The sequence below is a fragment of the Ptiloglossa arizonensis genome, chromosome 6 (assembly GCF_051014685.1).
Source record: "Ptiloglossa arizonensis isolate GNS036 chromosome 6, iyPtiAriz1_principal, whole genome shotgun sequence".
Classification (NCBI taxonomy): Eukaryota; Metazoa; Arthropoda; class Insecta; order Hymenoptera; family Colletidae; genus Ptiloglossa; species Ptiloglossa arizonensis.
In genome coordinates, this window is record NC_135053.1 from 21,315,962 (window position 1) to 21,343,224 (window position 27,263).

At 46.7% G+C, this 27,263-nt stretch overlaps 1 protein-coding gene across 3 annotated transcripts in view; it reads right to left on the reverse strand.

The window, feature by feature from the left end:
* The window catches only part of LOC143148321 (homeobox protein caupolican), a 205,498-nt gene that overhangs the window by 126,202 nt on the left and 52,033 nt on the right, over nucleotides 1-27,263 (reverse strand). Inside the window, exon 1 of one of the 3 annotated variants that reach the window (XM_076314569.1) lies at nucleotides 21,156-21,212. The exons of 1 other annotated variant lie outside the window; for it this stretch is intronic. Coding sequence is in view for 1 of the 2 variants with exons in the window: in XM_076314568.1 (XP_076170683.1) it covers nucleotides 9,233-9,280 (48 nt within the window). In the remaining variant the exon portion in view is untranslated. Of the gene's footprint in view, nucleotides 1-9,232; nucleotides 10,192-21,155; nucleotides 21,213-27,263 lie in introns of those variants that run through there. One more of the 3 variants, XM_076314568.1, reaches the window with a different exon arrangement.

Below are 27,263 nucleotides of genomic sequence, written 5' to 3' on the forward strand. Positions count from 1 at the left end.
TGACCGGCTAACGACGGTATAATAACGCGAGTTAACCGACCGAACGATCCTCGAAGAATCCCCTAAACCCCTGCTATTTTTTCTTTTTTTTTTTTTTTTTGCGCAGTCACGCGCGAACAACACACGAAACGTAACTCTCCGCGATGTCTCGGCGGGCATTATTGTAACCGATCCGCGTACCGAGCTACAAAGTAATAATTTCGGCCGGTAATCGTGTAATCGTGTATCCGGGGCCAGACTTCTGTGTATCATTAACCCGGGGCAGAAGCGCCCGGGGAACGCGGAGATTTATATTTAAATCGGCGCCGATGCACGCCGTGCTGATGTTAAACTCCCGATAAACCGCAATTAAGTTTCCCGGTAAATTCGTTGCTCCGATCCAAGGTGTATTTGGGTAACGGAGAACTGTGTCCACGTGACGTTGGATTAAAAGTTACACGGTCGGTTTAACGAATACCGTTCGGGTCGAGAATACCTCCGAACGAGAATTCATCGATGGAGGGATAAGCGAGTGTCTCGGTATAGTTATTTTTCTCGCGCGAAAGGACACCGTCTGCATCGAGGACGTCTCTCGATTCCTCGTAACGCGAAACGTAACGAAAGAAACCTTAAAGAATTCCACGCTTTGGCAATTATTATTCTTTTCTCTCTCCACGTGACAAGTTTTTAGATCTCTACCGATCAGCTAACTCACAGTGTATCCCTGTTTCGTTCAACGCGCGAACTTTGTCAATTCGACGAACCCTATATATTTCAATCGATTGAAATTCGCCTCGTGGCAATGAAAACGAGATTTCACGAACGTTGTACACCGATCGGGATACCCCGACAATTAGAACCCGTCCGTGGATTTGTCACATCCAGTGATTATTATTATCTCGCGACAACATCGGACGAAAAAGCGTTCGGTAGATCACCGTGTCTCCGAGGCGAATCGGAAAACCCTTTCCAGTCGTTGGAATTGAGTGCTCGTCCGAGGACGGTGTTCGTGAACGGTAAACAAAAAGATAGCGATGCGGAGAGAGACCTGGTAGGGGTCTCGGAGCGAAAGAAGCACACGAGGGGGGGTAACGAGGCGAGGGACGAGGGGAGCGTAGGCCACGATCCTGAAAACCGATATTACGGAGATATCGAGGCGCTTCCGTGTCCAGGGCCGTAATTACACGAAGAGTCGAGGCGGCTGGCGGTTTCGCGCGTTATTGGCATTACGCGAGCGTACGTAAGGTACAGATGCTCGGGCAACGAAATCGAGCGAGGCCGTGCCGGGTACGTCGTGGGGACGCGACGGTGACGCGGAACGAAGACGCTCGTAAATTTAGCGATACGCGCGGGTCAATCGACGTCACTCGGATCGGCCGAGAGTCCCAACCGGGGTGTGCCTCTTCCGTGGCACGAGCGTGCCATTTCTCGGATCGAATTCGAGTCGCTCGAAGCACGCAGTCTCGTCTCTCTACGGATTACGATTCTCCGCGTTCGATACAGGTGAACGAGGAGAACGCGATACAAGTGAACGAGGAGAACGCGATACAGGTGAACGAGGAGAACGCGATACACCGTCCTTCGCGTTCTTACTCGGTTTGGGACTGTTCTGTAACGTCTCGAAGGTCGTCACGGTGTATCGCGTATCGAGCGCGCTTCGAGGTGCGACTTCGCCAGCTGGAAACGAGCTAGCCTAGAGCCACACCGGGTAACATCTTGAGGAACAAGTGGACGAAATTCGATCGGTCTTATCTCCCCTCCTACGCGCGGCGTGGCTCGCATCGTGCAAGTGAATAACGAAACGAACGGACCGAGCGTGGAACAATCACCGCGAGCGGGAAACCAGCGAGAACGAGATACGGTTAACGTTTGATAACCATCCGAGAACTATGTAATTACATACACTTCGATAGTATATTTTTTTTCTTTTTCTTTTTCTTTTTCCCTCTCGCGCAATATTTGATATTTTCTCGGTGGGCACCTCATCGTTCGCGGTGATAGCGATTTTCCAATCACGGTTGAACGTTGCGCGTAGAAAATGATCCGGAATCGTACGACCGAATTAGAAATCGTGTCCCCCTAGGTCCGATGGAACGTAGAGGGACGCCTACCGGCGGCGCGTGATCGCGTCGAGCCCGAGCAAGAGCACGTACGATCGACGTCCACGTCGTATTAATAATCACCGTCGCGCGTACGCGTTCCCGCGGGTTCGAGAAAACTCTTACACCGTGCGCATGCGCGCACCGTTTTCGCTTAAAGCTCAATTAATGCGCGATCATCGTTCACCCGGTAAATAAGTACCGCAAGAACAGTGGTAGTAATAACTTTATACTAATTATTCGCCGAAACGAAAAAGTAATTACCGTCGTTACGGCGCGCGCGTATGTATAATCGGTGAACAGATGTTCCAGCGTTGAAAGTCGACCCGTTCGACGTGTTTCGCCGCTGACAAATAACGGAAGGATCGCGATCGATGCGTTCACGGTGAACTTAACGAGCACCGGCCAATCGTTGCTTCTCATTACGCGTAACGAACGAATTCCCGAACCCGTGTGCGCTCCGAGCGATGCGTGCGCACCCTACGCGCGCATCCCCCACTCCCCGCCCCGCCCCGCGCCGCACGGGCTCGCTCGTCAGTTAATTGTTCGTCGCGCGCTCGTCGGTAACGTCGCGGGGAGAACCGATCGTCTCGAGATAGATCGCGTGTACCATCGCGATGCATTCCCGCCGCGGGGACGCGATTTCGTTTAACGATCGTTTCGTAACGATTATCGTTGCTCCTTCGACGACGAATTAATTAATATCGTTACGCGGGTGACTCGGGAACCGTAGTTACCTACACGAACCCATCCGACGCGTAAACGTACCGTTTATGCGACGCGTTTCACAGGTGCACGCCGGCATATCATTAACATCGTATTAGCCGGATCTATGTTAACACCTTGCTCGCCCCTATACGACGCTCGTCGGATACAAAAGGCGCTTCTACCTTAGTCCTCGTCACCACCGTCTGCCTCTATCGGTGCCACCGTACTCCCTACTCTATTCGCCTCCGCCCTCTGTATCACTCCGCGGCCCATTACTCATTTCCAGCGGTCTTTTTTATTGCCAACCGTGGAAACGTAAATCACGGGGAATATCTCTCGGCGATTCTATTATTTTCCACGACTTCCTACTTTCTTCCGCGAAACGAGATCGTTTCAAGAAAGAGAGAGACTACGGTGCGTCCCGGATAACAGGAACGTAATCAAATTCGCAAGATTGCAGTTATCCGGGTTCGTTCGAGTTCTCGCCAATCGGACTCCTTTATCTCCAACGAATAACCAGCCACGCGCGAACCGTACGACGAGAAGAGGGTACGAGATGCTCGGAGAGCAAAAATTACACCGATCATGCCTCCTCTTATGCGAGAGAACTTCAAAGCGACCGAAAACTTTTGCATTCGTTGCTGTACCCTCGCGAGAGCGTTCGCAGCGGATCGTCGATGTTCCCCGATAAAAAACGAGACGAAACGCGACCGTATTCGGAGCGCGTTTACTCGGACGTTCGTACGGATCGTTTTTGTCATACTTTCGACCACGCGTAATTAAAAGTAGTCCCGATAAAGTCATGCGCGCTCTTAAACGGTGAAACTGTACCGATCGGCTGAACGATACTGATGTAAAAGTTTCTTCGGTAGCTTTGAAGTTCGAGGAGCGCTCCATTCGACGATTTCGTTTCAGTTATCCGGGTATTGGAGCAGAGCCGCGAGAGCGACGATATGGAACACAATACACGAAACGTCAACGTAAAAACAATAACGCTCGGTATTTTGCGTTGGTTCCCTTCCGTACGTACTGTTACGGCCGTTGTATAATTTATATCGGTAGCAGGTTGCCATTCGTTGGCTCGTTTTCAGCGAAATATCCGACATAACTTCAGGCATTCCCCGAGCGTTCGCTCGTCCATAAAACGAACCGAACGCTGTTCCAGCGCGGGAATCTCATTAATGCGTAACCTTGAAAATGCCGGAAAATTTAATCGACGCTGCTTAGCGTGCACGGTACACGATCTCACGGGAGTCGTTCGAATTAATCGACAGAGTTTAACGCAAACCGTCGAGTTTTTCGCGTTAACCAGGTGTTCCGTGAACGCAAGAGAATAGGTACACACGAGCCAGTCGGCGGACTCCATAAAAACGTTTATAACGCACTAGCGGTAATTTCGTCCGGGTTTCTTAATTCGAGACCGCTTTTATAGGGATTTCTTCTTTTCTTTTTCTTTTTCTTTTCTCTCTCTCTCTCTCTGGTTTCAATCGAGCGAACGATAAGGGTAATTTTCTGCGAACGAAAAATTAAGTGCCACCGCGGTTTAACGCGCAATAACGTTCGCGCAGGGGAGGTAAGGAAAAGGAAAGAAGCGAAAAAGAAAAAAATAATAAAAATAAAGACACAGTCACCGAGAGGGAACCGACCGAACAAGCGGAATTTACTACTGGAATCCCCCTGGTGGCAGTAAATATATTAACTGCCTAATCAGTAATCGCGGATTTTACGATTCGGGACCGTCGTTGCTGCGACGGACAGTATTATAAATTTACGTAAGTAGGCTATAAACTCCAATTATCGTTACTCGCGTTTCCGTGGAAATGATCCGCGTAAAATATTTATTATCCCGCGCGACGGGACCTGGCGACGCAATCGTAAACCACTCGCGGATACGTGTAACGTTATTTAGACGGATCGGGGACCACGGGCGCGTTTAGGCGATTCGAACGCGCAATTAAGGCGGTCACTTTACTCTCGTTTGTTCCCTAGCGAACCTCCAGGCAACCTTCCATTTCGCGTCGTACGCGCGCGTGTAAACGCGTTGTAATTCGTCGATCGGGAATACGTTGAGATAGCAGCGAAGATAAACCGTGCATTATCGTTGTTTCCCAGCGTTGCTAGCAACACGCGAGACGTACAAACCACGTACTCTCGAGTAACCAGGAAACCGAACGACTCGGTTGTTAACGATTCCGGGTGTTAAATTCCAAACGGAAATTCTGATACTGTTGCACGAACGTTTCGGGGACAGTGGCGAGTTCGCGATTTCGAGAGACTTTGTGATCTTTCTATTCAGAAATGAAGAAAGTCTGAGAGTGCCTGGTTAATTGTTCATTTTTATATGTTCATTCATATATGTACAAGTTCGCTATATGTTCATATTGTTCATTCGATTGTTTCGATAAACCAGCGAGGATGCGTTTAAATTCTTGATGAATTGTACACACGTTTTCAAGTTAAGATTTAGAATATTTCTAAGGATATTTCGAGCATCACTGGAAATATTTTAACGTTTTTAACGATTTTTGTCGCGTTACTGTCGAAAGAAACATTTTTGCACGCGACTGGTTAATTGTCCGCTTCCTCGTTGATATTATTTCAATAAACTAGGGAGGATGCGTTTAAATTCGTAATGAATTGTACACACGTTTTTAAGTTAAGATTCACAATCTTTCTAAGGATATTTCGAGCATCACTGGTAATATTTTAACGTTTTTAAGGATTTTTGTCGCGTTACTGTCAGAAGAAACATTTTTGCACGCGTCTGGTTAATTTTCCAGTTTCCACATTGATATTATTTCAATAAATCGGTGAGGATGCGTTTCATTTTGTGTTGAATTGTACGTAGATTTCCAAGTTAAGATTCATACTATTTCGAAGCATATTTCGAGCATCACGGGAAATATTTTAACGTTTTTAATGATTTTTGTCGCGTTATTGCCGAAAGAAACATTCTCACACGTATCTGATTAATTGTCCATTTTCTTGTTGGAATTATTTCGATAAATTGGTGAGGATGCGTTTAATTTCGTGATGAATTATACACACGTTTTTAAGTTAAGATTCACAATCTTTCTAAGCATATTTGGAGCATCATGGGAAATATTTTAACGTTTTTAATGATTTTTGTCGCGTTATTGCCGAAAGAAACATTCTCACACGTGTCTGATTAATTGTCCGCTTCCTCGTTGATATTATTTCAATAAACCAGCGAAGATGCGTTTCATTTTATGATGAATTGTACGTACATTTCCAAGTTAAGATTCACAATCTTTCTAAGCATATTTCCAGCATCACGGAAAATATTTCAACGCTCTTAACAATTTTGTCGCGTCACTGTCGAAAGAAACATTCTCGCACGCAAAAGTGGAGATCAACCGATCGTCGAAAGAAACTCGAATACTTGTCACAAGTCTATCGAGATACTATTTGGTCGTTCGGGAAGTTTCGTTCTCCAGAATGGAGAATAAACAATTTGGTAGAACGTTTGTACACTCTGAACGAAATCGTTTCATTTTCCTTCCCGAAGAAAAACGAAACGATTCTCCGAATACGACCGAACGCAACGTGGAAACGTATTGTTTCCATCACAATCGTTGCAAGACGGTTCACGCGATTATCAACGACGATTTCGATCAACGAATCGTCATTGTTCGAGGCATCGCGGAATTAGTCGCGGCGGAAACGATCCGAGTTTCCCCCGATTGCGCGTGGAGAAGCGTATTGCGCAAAAAAGCGAGGCACGGTCAAAGGCTACTTTTAAATCCAACCCGAGAGCGACCCGCGCGCAATCAAAGGTCAAGATGTACACTAAATATCCAAGCTAACCTTTCGCTGCCAACTGGCGTGTACTCGCGAAGATGTAACGCGAGTAATTAACGCGAGAAGGTCGTCCCGTGTACAAATTCGTATTAACTGTTTACGTTCTTGTTGGTACGGCAGCGTCGGTACGACAAATATGTGCATAACTTGAATAAATTAACGGACTGTTTGGCAACAGCAATAATTAGAGGTTAGTGGAATACGCATTTGCATTTTTTATCTACCGTAAGTAACTACAGTTCCGACGAGTTTAACGCAACGAAATTCCCCCTACTCGAGTACGGAAAGTGTATCGCGTTATATAAATTAATCTACTTACGATCGGGAAACTAACTTACGAGAAAACTCACAACCATGTATATTCCCATTTCTAGGTACTTAAAAACAATTTCCAACCCCGTACTTAAACATTCTCCAACCCCTATACTTAAAAATTTTAAACTTTCTCAACCCCCTGTCCACTTCCCTTAAAAGATTCTCACCTGTACAATACGTGACGCGTATTTTCCACAAAACTAAAAACAAACATGGCGTACATACCCCGATACGAGATCCAAATATCGCGGTAAAATGATCGATACGATAAAAGATTCTCACCTATACAATTCGTCGCGTGTATTTTCCACAAAACTAAAAACAAACATGGCGCACATAGCTCTTACAAGATCCAAATATCGCGGTGAAACGATCGAGACGATAAAAGATTCTCACCTATACAATACGTGACGCGTATTTTCCACAAAACTAGAAACAAACATGGCGTACATACCCCGATACGAGATCCAAATGTCGCGGTGAAACGATCGAGACGAATTGGCGACGAAAGGACGCAACCCTGTTAAACGAGAGGAAAACTCGAGAGAGGAGTGTTTTATCATCGCGTTGATCGAAACGAGGGAAAGCCGACGGTTCGTGGACACGTTAAAGTGAACAATACGAGCCGCGCGGCTCTCCGTTGCAAGTTGCTGCACCTTTCTCGCGGGCCATGCGGGCCGAGCTAACCCGTATTATTATCATCTAGCCTCGCGGCTGCACCTGCGCGTACGCGCTCCGTTTCCTCCCGTGTTACTTTGTTTGCTCTCCTTCCTTTTTTCGGCAACGGGAGAGATCACCCATCCGCGCCTGCGCCCCGTGTTCCGATTCGAGCCGCCACTGAACCCCTAAACGTCCAATGCCCGGTCCCGTCGCTGGACCGATCGTAAATCGGAATTTTCTACACGCATTTCCACCTTAACGTTCACAATCCTTCTAAGGGTATTTCGAGCACTGGAAATATCTGTGTAATGTAGTTTTTATATAATATATTTTTCACCGCGTTGAAACGAATTTCGCGAACGAAGAGCGACTGGACACGTTTCTGGAGATCGTTGCACGCGTACTGATCGGGAAAAAGGAATTCACGGGCCATGGCTGGTAATTACTGAAGTGATTCGTGAAGATGGATCTTCGAACGGTTTATACGATCTCGCAACTTTCTCGAACGCGGTGGTCAAGAATACCTGTCCACGACACGAGAATTTTAATCACCCGACGATTAATCCCACTCGACACCACTATGAACGATACATCTTACGGATACCACCGAACGGATGAATATCACACAATACAATAGTATTGTATATCTCTCGATAAAAACCATTCGGTGTCTAAGTATATGCTATAAGTATTAAAGGGATCTAGAAGCAGTCTGGGCGATCTTCGAGTCAATTAACTAGTATCGATTCCCTGCTTTTGTACCTCGATCTTCTATTGAAGTTCCACATCCAGAGTGTAGGAAGAAAGTTTGGTGAAGTAACGATAGTATCGTGCAAGGGGCGAATCACAGTCGATCGAGTAACGAAGAAGATAGTATCCGTGCACGAAACTGGTAATTTCTCGGTGAGTTTAAATTTTGAACAGTTTGGTTGCTCGTCGAACGAATGGTGCTCGTTCGAGAGGTGTCGCACGCCCGAGCGACGGCCGTCGGTAAACATTTACGCGAAACAGGTGCACCTATCCGGGTAGCTATTGGTCGCGGTTGGCAAAATTTCACTCTCGATCGGAGAGCAACTTTCTCCGCGAATAACGCGCGAGACGTCGATCGTTCGATAGGCGTCGTTGGAATCGTTCGAGCGTTGATCGTCGCGAAAATTGATCAGAAGAAGGGATCGATCGCGTGCAAAGCGGGCAATCTTGACGATTTTCTCGTTTTTTCGTCCGACGTCGAGGTGAAGAACGAATTGGAGCTTCGAGATCGCGATTGTGACGAGGAAATAGGTGATTGTTTACGTTAGAGAAAGCCCTTTCGTGAAAAAAAGAAACACGGAACGAGCCTTGCACCGCGATGATTCCGAAATCGTTACCTGACGAACGACCGAGTCGAATAATCGAGGGACGACTTTACGAACAATGGAAACCCCCGTTACTCGTGCCGTCTTCGTTTCTCCGGGACGATCGTCTCTCTTTCTCTTTCTTTCCTTTTCTTCTTCTCTCTCTTTCTTTTTCTCCCTCTCCGTGGATACTTTATCGACGATACGACGCACTGCGCTGACGAAACACACCGACGCGATCGGCGGTCTCTCGCGAACTTCGCGGCGAGATCGAAATAATAAATGGTAGAGGCGGTCGCGCGCGTGTGGACTCACCTGGGACGCCGACGGATACGAGTATCCGAACTGCGCGTACGCTGACATCTCGTACGTTTGGAGGATCGTCGAGGCTGGTTGCCGTCTGAAAATGATTTCTCGCGCGTTCGACAACGAGGTATTAGGTCACAACAGCACCTGCACGCACTGCACTCTCTCACTAAGTCAGTAAGTACTACTCCCGGGTACGACGCGACGTGTGTAACAGGAACGTGTCGTGTGGCGGCGAACGGTGTCTCGCCGGTGCGGTGACTGCCATCAGGGTGTCTTCGCGTCCTGAGCGTGGAATCCGAGTGGCGAGCACATGTCGGGGCTGTCCTGTTTCCGTGGTGTACGCTGGTGGGCCAGGAGCGTGGGTTGCCAGCTTCGTGGACGGCCGTCGGGACGCTCGACGGGCGATCTCACCGCGGCGAGTCCCAGGACACGGTGGTGATCACCGCGACGAATCCAGCCAGCCGGCGAACAACCGCGTGCAAGACGTACGCCCGCGGAGGAACCCGCGGCTCGCGGAACGCGGCGACGCGAACGTTACGGGACGGGTGGAAACGGGACGAGACGAGACGAGACGAGACGAGTCGAGACACGATGCACTTACGGGTTACCACCACGCGGGCAGGACGGTACGATTGGAAGCGCGCGCGCGACGCGACGCGACGCGTCACACCTCGGCGGGTCGTCGCGTCACGACGAGAAAAAGAGCAACGGGAACGGCGGTACGACGTCGTCTGTGCGGCGCGACGGCCGATAGGACGGACATTAGGACAGACGACGCAGCGTCACGAGCGATTAGTTATAGAGAGTTCGTTCGTTCGTTCGGTCCGTCCCCTGCTCTCACAGGGCACTCCAGTCTGCGACTGACTCGCCACCACTCACACCACTTCATCGGCCTTCCTGCTCCGCTCCGTCCCAGTTCCCCCTCTGGCGGTGGAAACCCGAACGCACCGGTTACCCCCACCAACGCGCGTGGGACGTGGTTCCTACGGAACCGGCCAATAACGTCGCGGCTAGCGGCCCCGCGGGCGTGTCACGTGGGACGGGACCGGACGCACCATTGGAGCCGCGTTTCGCGCGCGGGCGTCCTTTCGATGAGTACGTGCCCACCGACGCGACGACGCCTACTATACCCCCACCCCCTTACGGTGAAACTACCGTGAAACGATACTGCCCCGCCACCCGACGCCCGTCGAACGGCGCCCGCGACAAACGGCCACGGCGGAACAAGGAGAAACGAGTATGTTTACGCGAGTCTACTCTTGTCAACCCGACGGCGAGGGACTCGAATAAATCTGCCGGCCTCTCTCGCGCTCTCGCGATCACCCGTCCCCACCCCACCCCTTTCCACTACTCCACGGTACACCCCACCCTCTACTATACCCTACCCTACCCTACCCTACGCGGCTCGCTCTCCCTCCCATCGTCGAGCTACGGCTCAGCCACTACCAGAGCTCCGTCTTCCTTTATCCAACGACGGAGCCACCTTCTTCCGGCTTATATCGCGCCATTGTCCGGCTCGTGAAATCGCCGAGTACCCGCGATGCGTCGTGCCGCCCGTTTCCACGCTTCCCGGCCTCGGAACTTTGTTACGGCTACGTGACAGGAACGAGCAAACGTCTGGGTTACAAGGACACCCTTCTCGCGCTTAGGACGACGCGTCCTCGACAACTCGCCAGGACTACGAGGGTGTTGCCACCCGAAACCGTACCGAACGAAACTTTTCGTCGCGCGGCGCGATCTAGACAACAATTCGATTCGCTCGCGCGAACGAATCAACCAACGACAGTGGTTCTCCGCCGACGGGATTCAAGGTGCAAGGATATCGCGGGCACGTCCTTCGGGTTGTCCACGGTTCCTCGTGCAGAGATTTTGAGCGTTCGAAACGTGTCTTACGCGATCGATTGGAATCTCTCGATCGTAGACGCGCGAGAGAGATTCGGTCGCGGATTTCGAGACGAAGAGTGGACTAGATGATTAGTAATTGTCAACGTTAGTAATTGTTTCTCTTGCAGTGATTTTCGAGAAATAAAACTTTCTTTTTAAGTAATTGGCGTTCGTTATTCCTGCCGATGTATACTGTATTTTATCATTTGTTCGGTACGAGCTCCGTTTATGGAACGTTTATACCATTCGACGCTGAGACGTCCTCCAAATGTGTCGATGTACTCGTTTTTTGATTAAATATTGAGAATATGCAGGGTGGAGAAAATTTACGGAGAAGGAAAATTTACGCAGCGACTATAGTCGCCCGTGGTACGCAAGTGGTGTCCTCTGAGGAACAACTATAGTCGCTGGGAAGTGTTAACTCTTTGGACTCGAGAAGAGATCCTCGATAGCCACCTAATTCGGTGTATTAAAATTGAACTATTTTCGAGCTGGGAAAACTTCGTGGTCTGGAATTCAAATTGGAATTTAAATATTTCGTTCTTCTGGAGTGTGAACGCATCTATGCGAAGTATATAAAAATGTTACATTTCGGATGAATTTTACAAGTTAGAGAATTTTCTCGAGGCGTCGGTTCTTGGTAGCGAAGAAGCATCGAGTGCAGAAGGTTAACATGACCTAACCACTCGGTTAACAATATTTCGTGTATTGTATAAATTGTGTACAAATGTTTGTACATTCTAAAGAAAACGAAATGAATTTCTAAACAACTCAATATTTTCTATCCGGGAAAACTTCGTGGTCTGGAATTCAAATTAGAATTTAAATATCACGTTCTTTTAAATTGTAAACGCACGTATGCAAAGTGTACAAAAATGTTCCATTCCAGATTAATTTTGCGGGAAAACTTGATGGTTTAGAATTCATATTTAAATTTAAATATCACGTTCTTCTAGAGCATACTATAAATACATCTATGCGAAGTATTTAAAAATGTTCCATTTCAGATGAATTTTACGGGAAAACTTCATGATTTAGAATTCAAATATAAATTCGAATATCACGTTCTTTTAAATTGTAAACGCACGGTATGCAAAGTGTACAAAAATGTTCCATTCCAAATGAATTTTACAGAAAAACATGATGGTTAAGAATTCAAATTTAAATTCGAATATCACGTTCTTTTAAATTATAAACACACGTATGCGAAATCTATGTACAAAATGTACAAATGTACAAAAATCTTCCATTCCGGATGAATTTTACGACTTGAAGAATTTTCTCGAATCGTCGATTTCCAGTAACGAAGTATCCTCGAGTGTAAAGGGTCAATTGATACCCGTGTCTCGCGATCTGTGCGCAGGCACCGAATTTTTTAAGCCAAACGAAAGATTCGAACACCGATCGGTTAGAATTTTCGTTAGATTCACGCGAGCGGGTTTTCCAGAGAAATTCGTTCGTTCATAAATTTTTGAACGTTTGGTTTGCGACTGGATCCGATGCATTGAATTTTTTTACACATTGAATGAATGTCCAATCGGCTGGAAACGAATCCTTGAGAAGTGGTCGGCGAACGATGGAGTTTTTATCGCGTTTTGGTCACGATACGGATCACGAGGCACGGGGTTAAGCGTAATCGGGATACTTGGGACATTGAACAAAAGAATAGTATGTAACTTGTAGTATTTAACTTAACGAGAAAATTCCTTAACTTGTAAAATTCATCTGGAATGGAACAATTTTATATACTTCGCATAGATGAGTTCACACTCTACAAAAACGTAATATTTAAGTTCTTTCGTACGAGTGCCTTGACGCGTTCATTTCTCCAACGTTTCGTCGCGATTGGAGTACTTTTATCGAGGTGTCTACTATCCGACATCTTGCTCGCGAAACGGTACCGTGTGGTGCGCGAAAACTCTCTTTCATAATTTCGAATGCAAAATAGAAACGATATATAGTCTTGGGAACAATAAACACACTGTTCGACCGAAATTTGTTTCATTTGTATTCGTGCAAAATTAAGAATTTGTGTGAGATTATATACACACGTTATATATTTAAGAGCAGCGACCTATTTTGCCAGTGACAAGGACAAACACTGCTCTAAAAGAGTCTCTCCTCTCAAGTTCGCGGAACACAAGACACCAACGGTAAATCCGTTATGGTCAACCGCTAATAAACATCGTTACCAGCGGTATCCTTGTTTTTTCGTACGAAACTTACACACTGCACTCTTATGACCTCCCACGTGTGCAATTCGGAGCAGAGATCGCAACAAGTGCACTGAATCTTTAACCGATTCGTATCCACGATGCACGGGACGCTTTTAGATTCGTTTGGATAGTGAAAAAGAGTGTTATGAAATAAATTTTCTTTCTTATTGTTTCTAAAAGTCAATCTTCTGTTTCATTTTTGGTGAAATGATACTCGAGGAAGTCGATCGCGTATTTTTTACTCGGTTTCGTTTTAAATTTTGGTAACTATAGCTCCATTTTCGAGTTGTTAATCTCTTGCTCTAGAATTTGAGTTTTGATGACGTGTGTTATAATCAACAGCAAGATTATGACACTCACTGTCCTCGTGAAGGTTAAATTTTCTTTGAGAAGACACGATAGAAGGGTTTCTTTCTTATATTTTCAAGAAAATTTATTTGAATGTGGAGTTCAAGTACAGTTGAATTTCCAACACAATGATACAAAAATCATCAACTGTAAATAGAGTAAATATAAAGTGTCTATGATTCATCTAGATCATCAATTCTACAGACCCATGATGTTCATTGCACAAAGATAATAACTGCAATTCGCATTTATCTACTTTGTTGGATGAATCGCCCAGTTAGTACAAAAAACAATCCCGTATAGAACACAAACAAATTCTTCATTAGAAATCAAAACAGTTTCTATTCCTGAACGCGTTAAATAAACATAATTACAACCCGACCAGGGATATTTTTGATCAATGTTGCGAAATTTTCGGAGCAAATCATAGTTTCACATCCATCGTTTAAAAAAAAAAAACAATTATAGAAACTTTACTAATAGAGTAAGTTGAAATCGATTCAAATTTAAAAAGATTAGTCAAATTATAACATTCAATCGTCGATTTGAAACGATTACAAATTCAATAATTTTCACTCGTTAAACACACCACTAAGATGTACCTTTCCAAAGATAGAACAATAGAAATTACTAATCGAGTAAATTCAAATCGATTCAAATTTAAAAAGATTAGTTAAATTATAACATTGAATCGTCGATTTCAAACAATTACAAATTCAATATTTTCCACTCGTTAAACGCACCAAGAAGATGTACCTTCCCAAAAATAGAATAATAGAAATTAATAATCGAGTAAGTTGAAATCGATTCAAATTTAAAAAGATTAGTTAAATTATAACATTGAATCTTTGATTTGAAACGATTACAAATTCAATAATTTCCACTCATTAAACGCACCAAGAAGATGTACCTCTCCAAATTTAGAACAACAACAACGAAATATCAAAGTTCGATTTAATTACAACCATGAACGATAAATTCCAATAAATACCATAAACGATGCGCGACGATTGGATGAACGGCCGACGGAGATGCTCGTAGCTCCGCGAGGAACAAAGCGGGCTCGAGCGTGGCTGGTTGGTCTCGAAGACGCGCTCGTCCCGACGCCGAAAGCGAATGGCTCGCGAACGACGGACGTCGGAAGGATTAGCCACGGGACGATTTCCGTTCGGGCAATTTCACGGGTTATTAGGCGGCGAACCTCCGCCCGTTCACGGTCGAGACGCATTTATCCGGGCAATTAGAGCGTCAGAGGATCGGAGCGGGCGATGCGAGCGCGCGCGTAAAATACCGCGATAATAACGCGCGCGGTGGTATCCGCCGGCGGGTTACGTGCCGCTCGGCGCTGAACGGTCGCGTTTTCCTCGGTATCGCGCTTGGTCGGCCATGTGTCTTATTCGTGTCAATGCGGCACCGCGTGGCGGACGATTTTCCGCGACGGTGCCCCGCCGAGCAATTTGCAAGCGTAATGCGAGCGGCGCGTCCGCGCGAAGTTGCACGGGTCCCGCGAAACCGCTCCGACGGGTCGACACTCGCGCGCCAGATACTCGATCGGGGCCGATCTATCGCGCGGACGGGAAACGCTCCGCGGACTAGAAAGATACGCGCTCGACCGCGAGAGAATTCCCCCTTTACCCCCCTCCCTACATACACACCCTCCTTGCGGAACCGGAAGCGTGTTTCTGGACGCGAGGGGATCGGAAACGGGGACGAGAGATCCGGGGAGGACGAGCGGAGCAGAGTGGAGGCGAATGGAGTCGAGTAGGAACGAGCAGTGTGGAATAGAGGTGAGTGGTGATGAATAGAGGTGAGTAGAGACGAGTAGAGATGAGTAGAGGTGAATTTATACGAATAGAATTGAGTAGAGATGAATAGGGACGAGTAGAATGGAGTAGAGACGAGTAGAATAGAGTGCAATATAGTAGAATAGAGGGCAATATAGTAGAATAGAGTGCAATAGAGTAGAATAGAGTACAATAGAGTACAATAGAGTACAATAGAGTACAATAGAGTATAATAGAGCAGAATATAGTGGAATATAGAGGAATGCTGTATAATAGAGTACAATAGAGTACAATAGGGTACAGTAGGGGTACAATAGAGTAAAATAGAGTAAAATAGAGTAAAATAGAGTACAATAGAGTACAATAGAGTACAATAGAGTACAATAGAGTATAATATAGTAGAATATAGTAAAAAATAGTGGAATATAAAGGAATGCTGTATAATAGAGTACATTAGAGTAGGTGCGAATGGATATGAGTAGGTACTACTGAATGTGAATTGATTGGAGTAGAACCGAATAGTTCCAAGCAGAGTAGGATAGAACATAGGAAATGGAGTGGAATAGAACAGAGTAGAGTAGATACGAGTAAAGTCAAGTAGACGCGAATGGACTCAAGTGAGTGTCACTGAATGCAAGTAGATTAGTGTAGGGTGGAGTTGACGCAACTAGATCAGAGTGGATACAAGTAGATTGGAGTAATGTAGTGTAGACGCAACTAGATGCAAATGGAGTAGATACTGATGAGTGCAATTTGGTACGAGTAGATTCTAGTGGATGCAAGTGGATACGAGTGGATACTTGTAGACAAGTGGACAATAGTAGGCGCTAGTGGACGCAAGTGGACAATAGTAGCGGATACGAGTAGATACTAGTGGGCGCAATTGGGTACAGATAGATACTAGTTGGTGCAATTAGGTACGAGTAGATACTAGTGGGTGCAAGTGGATACGAGTAGATACTAGTGGACAATTGGACAACAGTAGACGCTAGTGAACGCAAGTGGACAGTAGCAGCGGATACGAGTAGATACTAGTGGGTGCAATTGGGTACAGATAGATACTAGTGGATGCAAGTGGATACGAGTAGATACTAGTGGACAAATGGACAACAATAGACGCTAGTGGACGCAAGTGGACAATACTATCGAACCAGCGGACGCATCTGAATGCAATTGGATGCAAGTGGATGCAGGTGGACGTTGGCGTACGCGAGTAAACGCGAACGTACTCGAGCGTACGCGCGAGGAAAAATGTTAGTCGCGACGCAAGATTCACCGCCGCTAATAGGATTAGCCGACAGGTCGACGAGGTCCTCCGTAGAGATAAGGATCCTTCCGAGGACCCCGTACCCGACCTCCAGGGATCGTTCCTCGCCCCTGCGAGACGCAGGCCCACCGTCGGATGATTTATTGCCCCGCGTAAACCCGGTGACCTGCCGATCACGCCCCCTCGACGAGCAGACGACCGCGCACAATACGCGCGCGTTTTCCGGAAAATCTGCGACCGAGTCTCGTGTCGCGAGGACCACCTTTCAAACCTCACCGCAACCCGTTTAATCCCGTTTCTCCTCCCACTCGCGCATCCTTTGTTTACGGTTCCATCGCAAACCAGGACCGTGTACCACGTCTTGTTACGAATATTTCGCCGGTAGCGAGATCAGGCGCGTGGAAACTTCCACTGGGACGAAATTTGTGGCACGCGTGACTCTTGAGGAGACCTTGGAAAACGGTACATGGAAGGAAATTGTTCCACTTGGGACGATTCATTCGCGACCTGTCGACTAGCACGTTCTTGGAAGTATAATTCCAGAAATCGATGGATAAAAATAACGATGATGAAGGGACAGTGTGAATTTTTCACGTGGAGATTTTGTGCCAATTGATCTAACAAACCTTACTCGTACAAAATTGACACTTTTGGAGCGAGTTTAAGGGCAAAGAAGTCTCGATCCATGAAAATGGATCACAAAGGTACACTGTGGATTTCTCACGTGGAGATTGTGTGCCAATTGATCCAACAAACCTTACTCGTAAGAGATTGACACTTCTTGAGCGAGTTGTTCCGTGAAAACGGATCACAAAGGTACACTGTGGATTTCTCACGTGGAGATTGTGTGCCAATTGATCCAACAAACCTTACTCGTACAAAATTGACACTTTTGGAGCGAGTTTAAGGGCAAAGAAGTCTCGATCCCTGAAAATGGATCACAAAGGTACACAGTAAATTTCTCACGCGGAGAATGTGTGCCAATTGGTCCAACGAACCTCACTCGTAGGAAATTGGTAGTTTTCGAGTGTGTTCGCGCGTAACGAGGTCTTCTAAGCATTCCCCAAGTGTCGATGAATAAAAAAATCGACGACGAATACACGGAACGTTGAACGTCGACTTTTTTCACGCGGAAGCGGCTGCCGATCGATCCGACGAACCTTGCTGGAAGGAAATTGCCACTTTCTCCGAAGGTTTACGCGTAACGAGCCGATGGGCGAGCGAACGAGACCTTGTAAGTACGCTCGACCTTCTTACAACTACCTCGAAAACACGGTTTCGATGCGAGACCGTGCAAAACTTTCGACCGTCCTACAACACGATATTCTTCTAACGCGATTTCCACGTAACGGGGCACAATAATCTCGAGACGACTCCAGTAGGTGTCTAGGTTATGCTCGACGCAAATTCGAGCCGACGCGTAACTAGTTGACCGCGTTGTACGAGGGTCGGGCGTATTTTCCAAGAGAAGAACCGATAACGAGTGCACGTACGATCGAGTCGCGACTCGTTCGCGCGCGAGCTCTGGAAAACGAGTGCCACGATAGATCGTACTCGATGAAAATTAACGTTTCGGTGCGCGTAACATCGTGCACGGGCTTTTTCACGCGGAAGTTCCAGAAAATGAGCCGCGTTGGATCCGAGGAGGCTTGTACGAGGGAAATTAGAGCTCCCTCCGTAGGTTTACGCGCGTCGAGCCGAAAGGGGAGAGAACCAGTTCTTGCGAGTGTTTCCAAGAGTCGAGGAATCAAAAAATTAACAACGAAGGTAGCTGGGTAACATCTGAGCCTCGACTTTTTCATACGGAAGCTAGTGAAAACCAGTGCCAACCCAGCTGAGAATCCTTGCTCGGGAGAAATTAGTCCTTCGTGTAGTAACAAAAGTACGCGGACACGAACATCGGATTATTTACACGAAAGCTCGGGAAAAAGGGTGCCGAACAACCTGGCGAACCTCGCTCGAAGGAGACCAACCCTTTGGGTAGCAACGAAGGTAGGTAACATGGAGCGTGGTTTTTTTTTTATATGGAAGCTCCTGATAATTGTTATCGAACTATACGACGAAACTCGCTCGAAAGAGATCAGTTCTATGATCAGTACTTCGTTCTGTACTAATGAAACAATGTGAATTTAAATATTGGATCTTCTTTTGCACAAAAGGTATGGAAAACTGTGTTGACCTCTTCACGAACCTCGATGGATAGAAACTTGTCCTTTGTGTGGTAAAAGGAATTTTGTACACATCGAGTGTCGACTTATTTGGACGAAAGCTCCTGAAAATGAGTGCCATTCGATATAAGATACTGTATTCGAAAGAACTTAGGCCTTAGATAAATTTAAGATACTGCATTCGAAAGAACTTAGGCCTTAGGCCAATCTGAGATACTGTATTCGAAAGAACTTGAGCTTGTAATAACAAAAGTGCGTAACATCGAGTGAGCTTTTACACAAAAGCTCCTGGAAATCGAGTGCCAACCTCTTAATGAACTTTGCTCGAAAGAAACTACTCCTTTGTCTAATAAAAGAAATTATACACATATCGAGTGTCAACTCGAGCTTTTTTACACGAAAGCTCCTAAAAACGAGTGCCAATCATCTAAGAAACCTCATTCGAAAGAACTTAATGCTCTGTAAAATAAAAAAAGGGTGTAATATCGAGTGTCACTTTTTTTTTACACAAAAGCTCCTGAAATCGAGTGCAAATTGATCTAAATAACCTTATTTAAAAGAACTTAGTCTTCTGTGTAATAATAACAGTGTATAATATCGAGTGTCACTTTCTGTTACATGAAAGCTCCTGAAAACGAGTGCCGAACTCTTAACGAACCTTGCTCGAAAGAAACTATTCCTATGTCTAATAAAAGAAACCATATACAGATCGAGTGTCGGTTTCTTTTACACGAAAGCTCCTGAAGATGAGTGTCAACCAATCTGAGAAACCTTATTCGAAAGAACTTAGTCTTTCGTGTACTAACAAAAGTGTGTACTATCAAGTGTCACCTTTTTTACACGAAAGCTCCTGAAGGCGAGTGCCAAGCAATCTATGAAACCTTATGCAAAAGAACTTAGTCTTTCGTGTAATAACAAAAGTGTGTAACATTGAGTGACGCTTTTTTTTACATAAATGCTCCTTGAAATCGAGTGCCCACTTCTTAACGAACCTTGCTCGAAAGAAACTAGTCCTTTATCTAATAAAAGAAAGCTCCTGAAAACGAGTGCCAAGCAATCTATTAAACCTTATTCAAAAGAACTTAGTCTTTCGTGTAATAACAAAAGTGTGTAACATCGAGTGACGCTTTTTTTTACACAAATGCTCCTTGAAATCGAGTGCCCACTTCTTAACGAACCTTGCTCGAAAGAAACTAGTCCTTTATCTAATAAAAGAAAGCTCCTGAAAACGAGTGCCAAGCAATCTATGAAACTTTATTGGAAAGAACTTAATCTTTCGTGTACTAACAAAAGTGTGTACTATCAAGTGTCTTGATCAACCTTTTTTACACGAAAGCTCCTGAAGATAAGTGTCAACCAATCTTAGAAACCTTATTCGAAAGAACTTAGTCTTTCGTGTACTAATAAAAGTGTGTACTATGAAGTGTCACCTTCTTTCCACAAAAGCTCCTGGAAAACGAGTGCCGACCTCTTAACGAACCTTGCTCGAAAGCCACTAGTCCTTTGTCAAATAAAAAAAAAACCTCCCGAAAACGAGTCTGTAAACAAACTCGAGCAATCGTCCCCGAAAGAAACGAACTTCCATCTCTCTGCGCTAGAAAAAGGCTACGGGAACTCGATCATCGACTTTGATCCGCGAGCCGTCGCGAGCGAGTAACGAGGACCGTTCCGGCGAACGCTTAGTGATGGCTGCGCGCGCAGCCCTCCCCGTACGGTGGATTCCCCGCGAATGAGTTCCCGGGCGATCGTTCGATGCGCACAGGTTACCGAGTGCCTTCGACTCGAGTCCCTCGCTAGCGATCCGCGCATCCCGTGTCCCCGAAGCGACTCGCGAGGTCCGTTTCGTTCCTCGAACGCGATCGTCGTGGTCGCGCATCGGTCAAGGGTGGTGAAGGAGAAGAAGAAGAAGGGGGGGGCGGTGGTGAGGCGAGGCGTCGCGTCTCGTCGACGCTTAAATATATCCCGGCGCGTAGTTAACGCCGTTTAAAGAAGCATTGTAAATCTCGTGGCCGGAGTACCTATCCGGAGGCCAGTCGCAGGCGTCGTTTCGTGTTTACAGCCGTCAAGTTTTTCAGCGCCGATAAGGGCCTCGTAGGGTTCGCAGCAAGGGCCCCGAGGGTACCTCTCGGACGGAGAGTCCTATCTCGCCGGTCGGTGTGTCCACTACTTGTTCGCAGGTCGAGTAAAAGTTAAACGGCCGTGTCGGGGCAGCCTGTCTCCGACGATAAGACCGCTTAATAAGGCAGCAAACCATCCACCTACCTCGCTACTCGTTCATCTCGGCCCGTCCCTCTTCGACCGTTCCTTCTTTGTTTCACCCTCGACCCAGTTAGGCGAGGTGGCTCTCTCCCTCCCCTCTTATCTGTCGTCCCGTTGCCAGGTTCTCGTAATTCGTCGCTCTCTCTCTCTGTCTGTCTCTCTGTCTCTGGTACGCTGCGGTGCACGGTTCGGGCGCGGCCTTAACGAGGGAAAGATTTCGAGCGTCTAATTCGAGACGGAACAGGGAAATCGGCCGGGAGAGGTGGGCCCGGTGGGCCCGTAAACCGTCGTCCCACCCAAATTACGGAATCACGAGCTTATCGTCGTTCGTTCGTTCGCATTCCGCGCAACGAGAACGAAACGATCGTTTGTCCATCGAGGAATCCTAACACCTCTCTCACCGGAAACGAACGCGTTCCTTCTAGACACGATTACCCTCTTCGAAAGGGGCGTTCATACGGCGCGGTGATCGCAAAGGCAGGTCGCTAAGTCGTTTTACGGCGCGATATTCACACCGTTGGATGAAACAAAAGGTTGTCGCGGGGGGATACCAAGGTAGATGGTAAAAGTCTCCGAGAGGGGAGCTAATAAGAGAGGTCCAGACTGCCCTGGCGCCTTTGGTGCACCTTCGAAGGAGCACCGCGGTTTTATTGGCCCGGGGAGTCCTTGTTTCTCGTCCTCTTCTACCTTTTCTTCTTCGTCGTCTTCACCGTCGTCGTCTTCACCGTCGTCTTCTTCACCGTCGTCTTCTTCTTCTTCTTCTTCTTCTTCTTCGTCTTCTTCGTCTTCGTCTTCTTCGTCTTCGTCTTCGTCGTCGTCGGTTTCGTCGTCGTCGTTTCCTCCGTACAGCTCCTCCGCGGCGACTTCGTCTTCCTCCGCGGCTCTCGGTATGGCCGACCAGTATGTTGCCGTAAAAAAGCCGGTCTCCCCTTGTCCGTCCTCCTCCTCGCGTTCCCCGTCTCTCCTCCTATACGCTGGAACGACGAACGAACGAACGACCAACGAAATGTCAACCGTAAACCTCGCGAGGCAACACTAATTAACCCGACCGAAATAAACTGCGCCGCTCAGCGGCGCTCTCTTGCCTTCTCGTTCGCCCCGACCCTCTTCGCGTCTCCTCTCCGTTCCCTCGCCGGGCCGAGCCGCGGAGCCTACCGCGGCCCTCCGAAACGATCCCGGCGCGGTTTCGAGACGCTCGCCAACCGAGCCGTGATTCCAATTCGAAACGTACAATTTTCTAGCGACCTGATTTTTCCAACCGCTAAATTCTTGGGGAAACTTCCGGGGTAAGAAGCATTTCGAGCAGTTAAAAGATCCTCTGGAGTCTTTTGGGGCAGTTCACTCGGGTACTCCGAGATTTTAATTTAATTCTAGGTGAAATTTGAATTTTCTGACTAGGTGCTTCCAGAGGACTCTGCAAGTAGCCGTTAATGTTGATTCGCGAGTTAACTGAGAGCATAGTGTGAGAGAGTTCAGAATTGAGGATTTGAGATAAAACACTGGGTAAACATAGGACTAGTACTTCCTAGTGTGGGAAGGAATCCAGTGGGGTATTCAAAGATTGTGATTTTGGGAGTTTTCTTAGTTTTGGGTTGATTGCAACTGACTGGGTGTTTTGAGAGAGAGTGACAAGTAGCTGATGCAGGTCGACGAGTTGGCAAAAATCGTAGTGTGAGAGAGTTTAGAATTGAGGATTTGAGATGAAACACTAGGTAAATATAGGACTAGTACTTCCGAATGTAAGAAGGAATCTAGTAGGATATTCAAAGATTGTGATTTTGAATAATTTTCTAAATTTCGAGTCGATTGCAATTGACTGGATGCTTTGAAAGAGAGTGATAAGTAGCTAATGCAGGTCGACGAGTTGGCAGAGATCGTAGTGCGAGAGAGTTTAGAATTGAGGATTTGGGATGGAACACTGGATTAAGTGTACGATGGGTTTGTGTAAACACAGGACTAGTCTTTTCAAGTGTAAGAAGGAATCTAGTGGGATATTCAAAGATTGTGATTTTGGTAGTTTTCTAAATTTCGAGTCGATTGAAACTGACTGGATGCTTTGAGAGAGAGTGATAAGTAGCCAAGGCAGGTCGACGAATTGGCAGTGACTGTAGTGTGAGAGAGTTTCTAGTTGAGGATTCGGGATTAAACACTAATAACGGTCCTTTTGTGTGTGGGAAGGAATCTAGTGGGTTATTCAAAGATTGTGATTTTGAATAGTTTTCTAAATTTCGAGTCGATTGCAACTGACCGGATGCTTTAAGAGGGAGTGACAAGTAGCTAATGCAGGTCGACGAGTTGGCAGAAACGTTCGTAATGCGAGAGAGTTTCGAGTTGAGAACTCAGGATTAAACACTGACGATGGTCCTTCCTAGTGTAGGAACGAATCTATTGGGTTATTCAAAGACCATAACTTTTTTCTCAAATTCGAATCGATTGCAACTGACTGGATGCTTCAAGAGGGCTTCGCAAGTAGCTAACGCAGATCGATGAGTCTACAAAAACGAGTACCACGATTTCAACCGTTCCTTAATTTTGGTATACGTAGATATTTTCGTTACTCCTGAAACCTCCTTACCCAAAGTAGGCTCAGTTCTCCGAATGATATCCAGGAATCGACTCGAGAACCCAAATCCTACGAAACTTAGATCTCTCACAATTTAAGATCGTATAGACGTCTAGCGAATTTTCTCCACAGGCTACTAGAAACTATCACAAAACGAGTCCACGAAGACTTTCGCAGTCCAGCAGCGTGGGAGAGGTTCGGAGTCAAGAGCTCGGTATCGAACGATGACGACAGTTCAGGTACACGCCTTCCTGAGAAAGGGACGGTCACGATGCTCGAGGTTGACGCAACGCTTTCGATGTTTCGACTCTTGGATATCCGGTGTTTCGTCAACGTTTTCTCCAGGACCCCTGTCCGAGTGTTGTTCTCGTTGCGCAATTTTTTTCACATCGAGTATAAAAACTACTACCACGGTACCCACCCCGATGGTGGTCGAGATACGCGACTCGAACTCGTAGCGCGTTCACCATCGTGGAAACATCGATCGTAGATTTTCCCGATCGATCGAGAGAGTCCCCTCGAAGATCGAATCGACGTTCGAAGTCTCGGTCGACGCGTTTTCTGTCCGAAGAGGAACGAGGACCCTCTGTGGAAATAAATCGCCCGGTTTTTTCGACGACGCGGACCAGGAACGGGTGTTTTCTCCCAAAAGGGCTCTCTCGCGGTGTCCTGGGCCAGAGTAGAGAAAGAGAGAGAGAGAGAGAGAGAGTCGAAAACCGCGGGGTTTCGCCGTACCGCCCGCTGCCACGCATTTCCATTTTTACCCCGCGGACGAAGGGCGTCGCGATACCTCCCCATACTTTATGCGGTGGACACCTACATCGACGCCCACGGATATCCCCCGAACTTTATTTATAAACAAAGAGGACGGTCGATACCTCCGTAGATTGCCGGGACATCTCCCTCCGGTGTCTTCGGCGACCGGTGGAAGCGATTTCCTAGAACCGAGTCACCGAAGCGCGGTACGCTCGCTCGAAAAATAGCGGCCCGAGAGGATCGAGCAACCGTCGCGCTTTCGACGAAGATCGATCGATCCTACACGAAAACAGCCTCAATTTTCGCTAATTAATCGTACACCGAATCGTACGGGGACTCGAGTTCGTTGGGTTGCTTCCTCGACGAGCGGTGCCAAAAGTTCGTCGCGCAGCTACCACGATCGCCAAAAATATGTGTCGCGCGAACGTGGACAAATTTTATCGTCGTTGACTTACAAAACGATTCGTTTTGCAGCATGGATCGGGAACTGTGAGAAAATACGCGCCGTGGACGAAAGAACGCAAGGGTTCTAGAAATCTCGGTTCTATCGAGAATCTATGACTTGGAACTACGATTGTCAAAGATCCGTATCGCGCGAAGGTGGACAAATTTTATCATCGTCGACTTATAAAACGATTCGTTTTGCAACATGGATCGAGAACTGTGAGAAAATATGCACGAAAGAACGCAAGGGTTCCAGAAATCTCGGTTCTACCGAGAATCCATAATTTGGACGATCGTGAATGGAACGATTGCGTAGGTTTTACCTCTAGAAAACTAAGGTTCGTGTTCAATGGATCGTTCTGTATTTTGTCGCGACGATACTGAACATAACACTGATATTTTTTCAAGGAACATCATTTGTCGTTTTCTTCGGTAGATTCGAAGGAATCGTAACCATGTTGTCGCGCGCTGATTTGGAAACTTTTCATTCGATTTTCATGCAATCTTTCTCCATTATCCTCTCGAGAATTTCTTCGTTGGTAGAGCAATCGTGAGAATTCTTACGTATTGCGTCAACTAGCGTTATTTTCACGAGGAATTCGTTTTCCTCGCGGGAAGAATGTCCATGTACAGATACGAGAATGCCATTGGCTGACTATCGGCGACGACGAGTCGAAAGGAACAAAGACGGTTCGATCGTGAAAGAAGCTCGGATCAAAATCGTCTCGCGGATCTAAACTCTTCGACACCGACTTTCACGACATTCGAGCAAACGCCCCGAGGAGAAGCGACACCGCGAGTAAAAATACCAACACTGAGGAAACACCGTGAACGAGTATCTCGTTGGTCCGATCCCTGTACAAATTATGGAACGCGAACGAGCTGAACGTATCTCGACGACGATCCGACCGATCTTCTCGATACGTGACACGCGCGCGTCGTAGCAGCGGGAAGCGTTCAACTCGAACGACGAAATCGCGCGTGTCGAGCTCGGACGATTTTGCAACCGTTCGAATCGTCGTTTCGGATATTGCGACTCGATCGTCCGAATCGAGGAAAGAACGAACGTTTCTGTGCGATCTAATGCGGAAACAAGAAGTCCAGAGCTCATTCGAGTATTGGGATGGGGTGAATGGAAAAATACTCGGATGAGGTAGATCCGAGAACGCGAAACAACCGAGTCGCTCGAACGAATCGGTTAAAGTGTATTTAAATTGTACGTGATAATGCTGTTTTAGATATTTCTAATTAACTTGTAAGATATTTTAGTAGATCTCCAGGAATGTTTTTTGTATGTTTAAACAACGTATATAAAAATTAATTATTCGAAAGACGAGGGTGGTTAAATATTCATTCTATCGGGAAGCTCGATTCTTTCGAGCAGTGTGGTTCTTTCGAGAAACTCGGTTCTCTTGAGAAACTCAGCTGTTTCGGGAAACTTGGATCTTTCGAGAAACTTAGTTCTTCGGAAAAACTCGGCTTTTTCGAGAAAGTCGGATCTTTCGAGAAACTTAGTTCTATCGAGAAATTCAGCTCTTTCGAGAAACTTAGTTCTTTTGAGAAACTCAGCTCTTCCGAGAAACTTATTTCTCTCGAGAAATTCGGTTCTTCCGAGAAACTCAGCTCTTTCGAGAAATTTAATTCTCTCGAGAAACTCGATTCTTCCAAGAAACTTAGTTCATCCGAGAAACTCAGTTCTTCCGAGAAACTCAGCTCTCTCGAGAAACTCAGCCCTTTCGAGAAACATAATTCTTTCAAGAAACTCGGGTCTTTCGAATTCTCGGATCGACTCGAAAGCCCCGATCTCTTCCGAATAATTACCCGCGAGTCGATCTCGCGAGTAAACGCGTTCGTACGCCAGACACGGCGATACGCACGCTACCGTTTCCCGAATACTCGCGCGAGTCTCCCGACGCGGGCGCGCACGATCGTGGCGTGTCACGGGGAACGATGCGCACGCGTAAAAACCAAGCATAAAAGAGAGATAGCGAAAGCGTTGGCGCAAAAAGAGCGTCTAACGAAGCACGTGTCCCGCACGGTATCGCGATTAGGCGTTCATCGCAGTGGCTATTATAAACTGTTTGTAATGGTTAGCGATACGGTGACCCGCGACGCGAGTTACGTTCGTTCGATGCTCGGTATCTGGCATCTGCAAACGTCGACCGGTGTCGAGCGACGCCATCGCGATCGATATTTTCGCTTCGTTCGCGGAGGATTCTGCACGACTCGCGTCACTGAAAATGCGAAAAAACCATATTCTTATTTAGTTTGGACCACCTTCTACCTAAATTATACTTAACTATACTACTTAAGCCAAGTAGCTTCGCTGTATCATTAAATTACTCAAA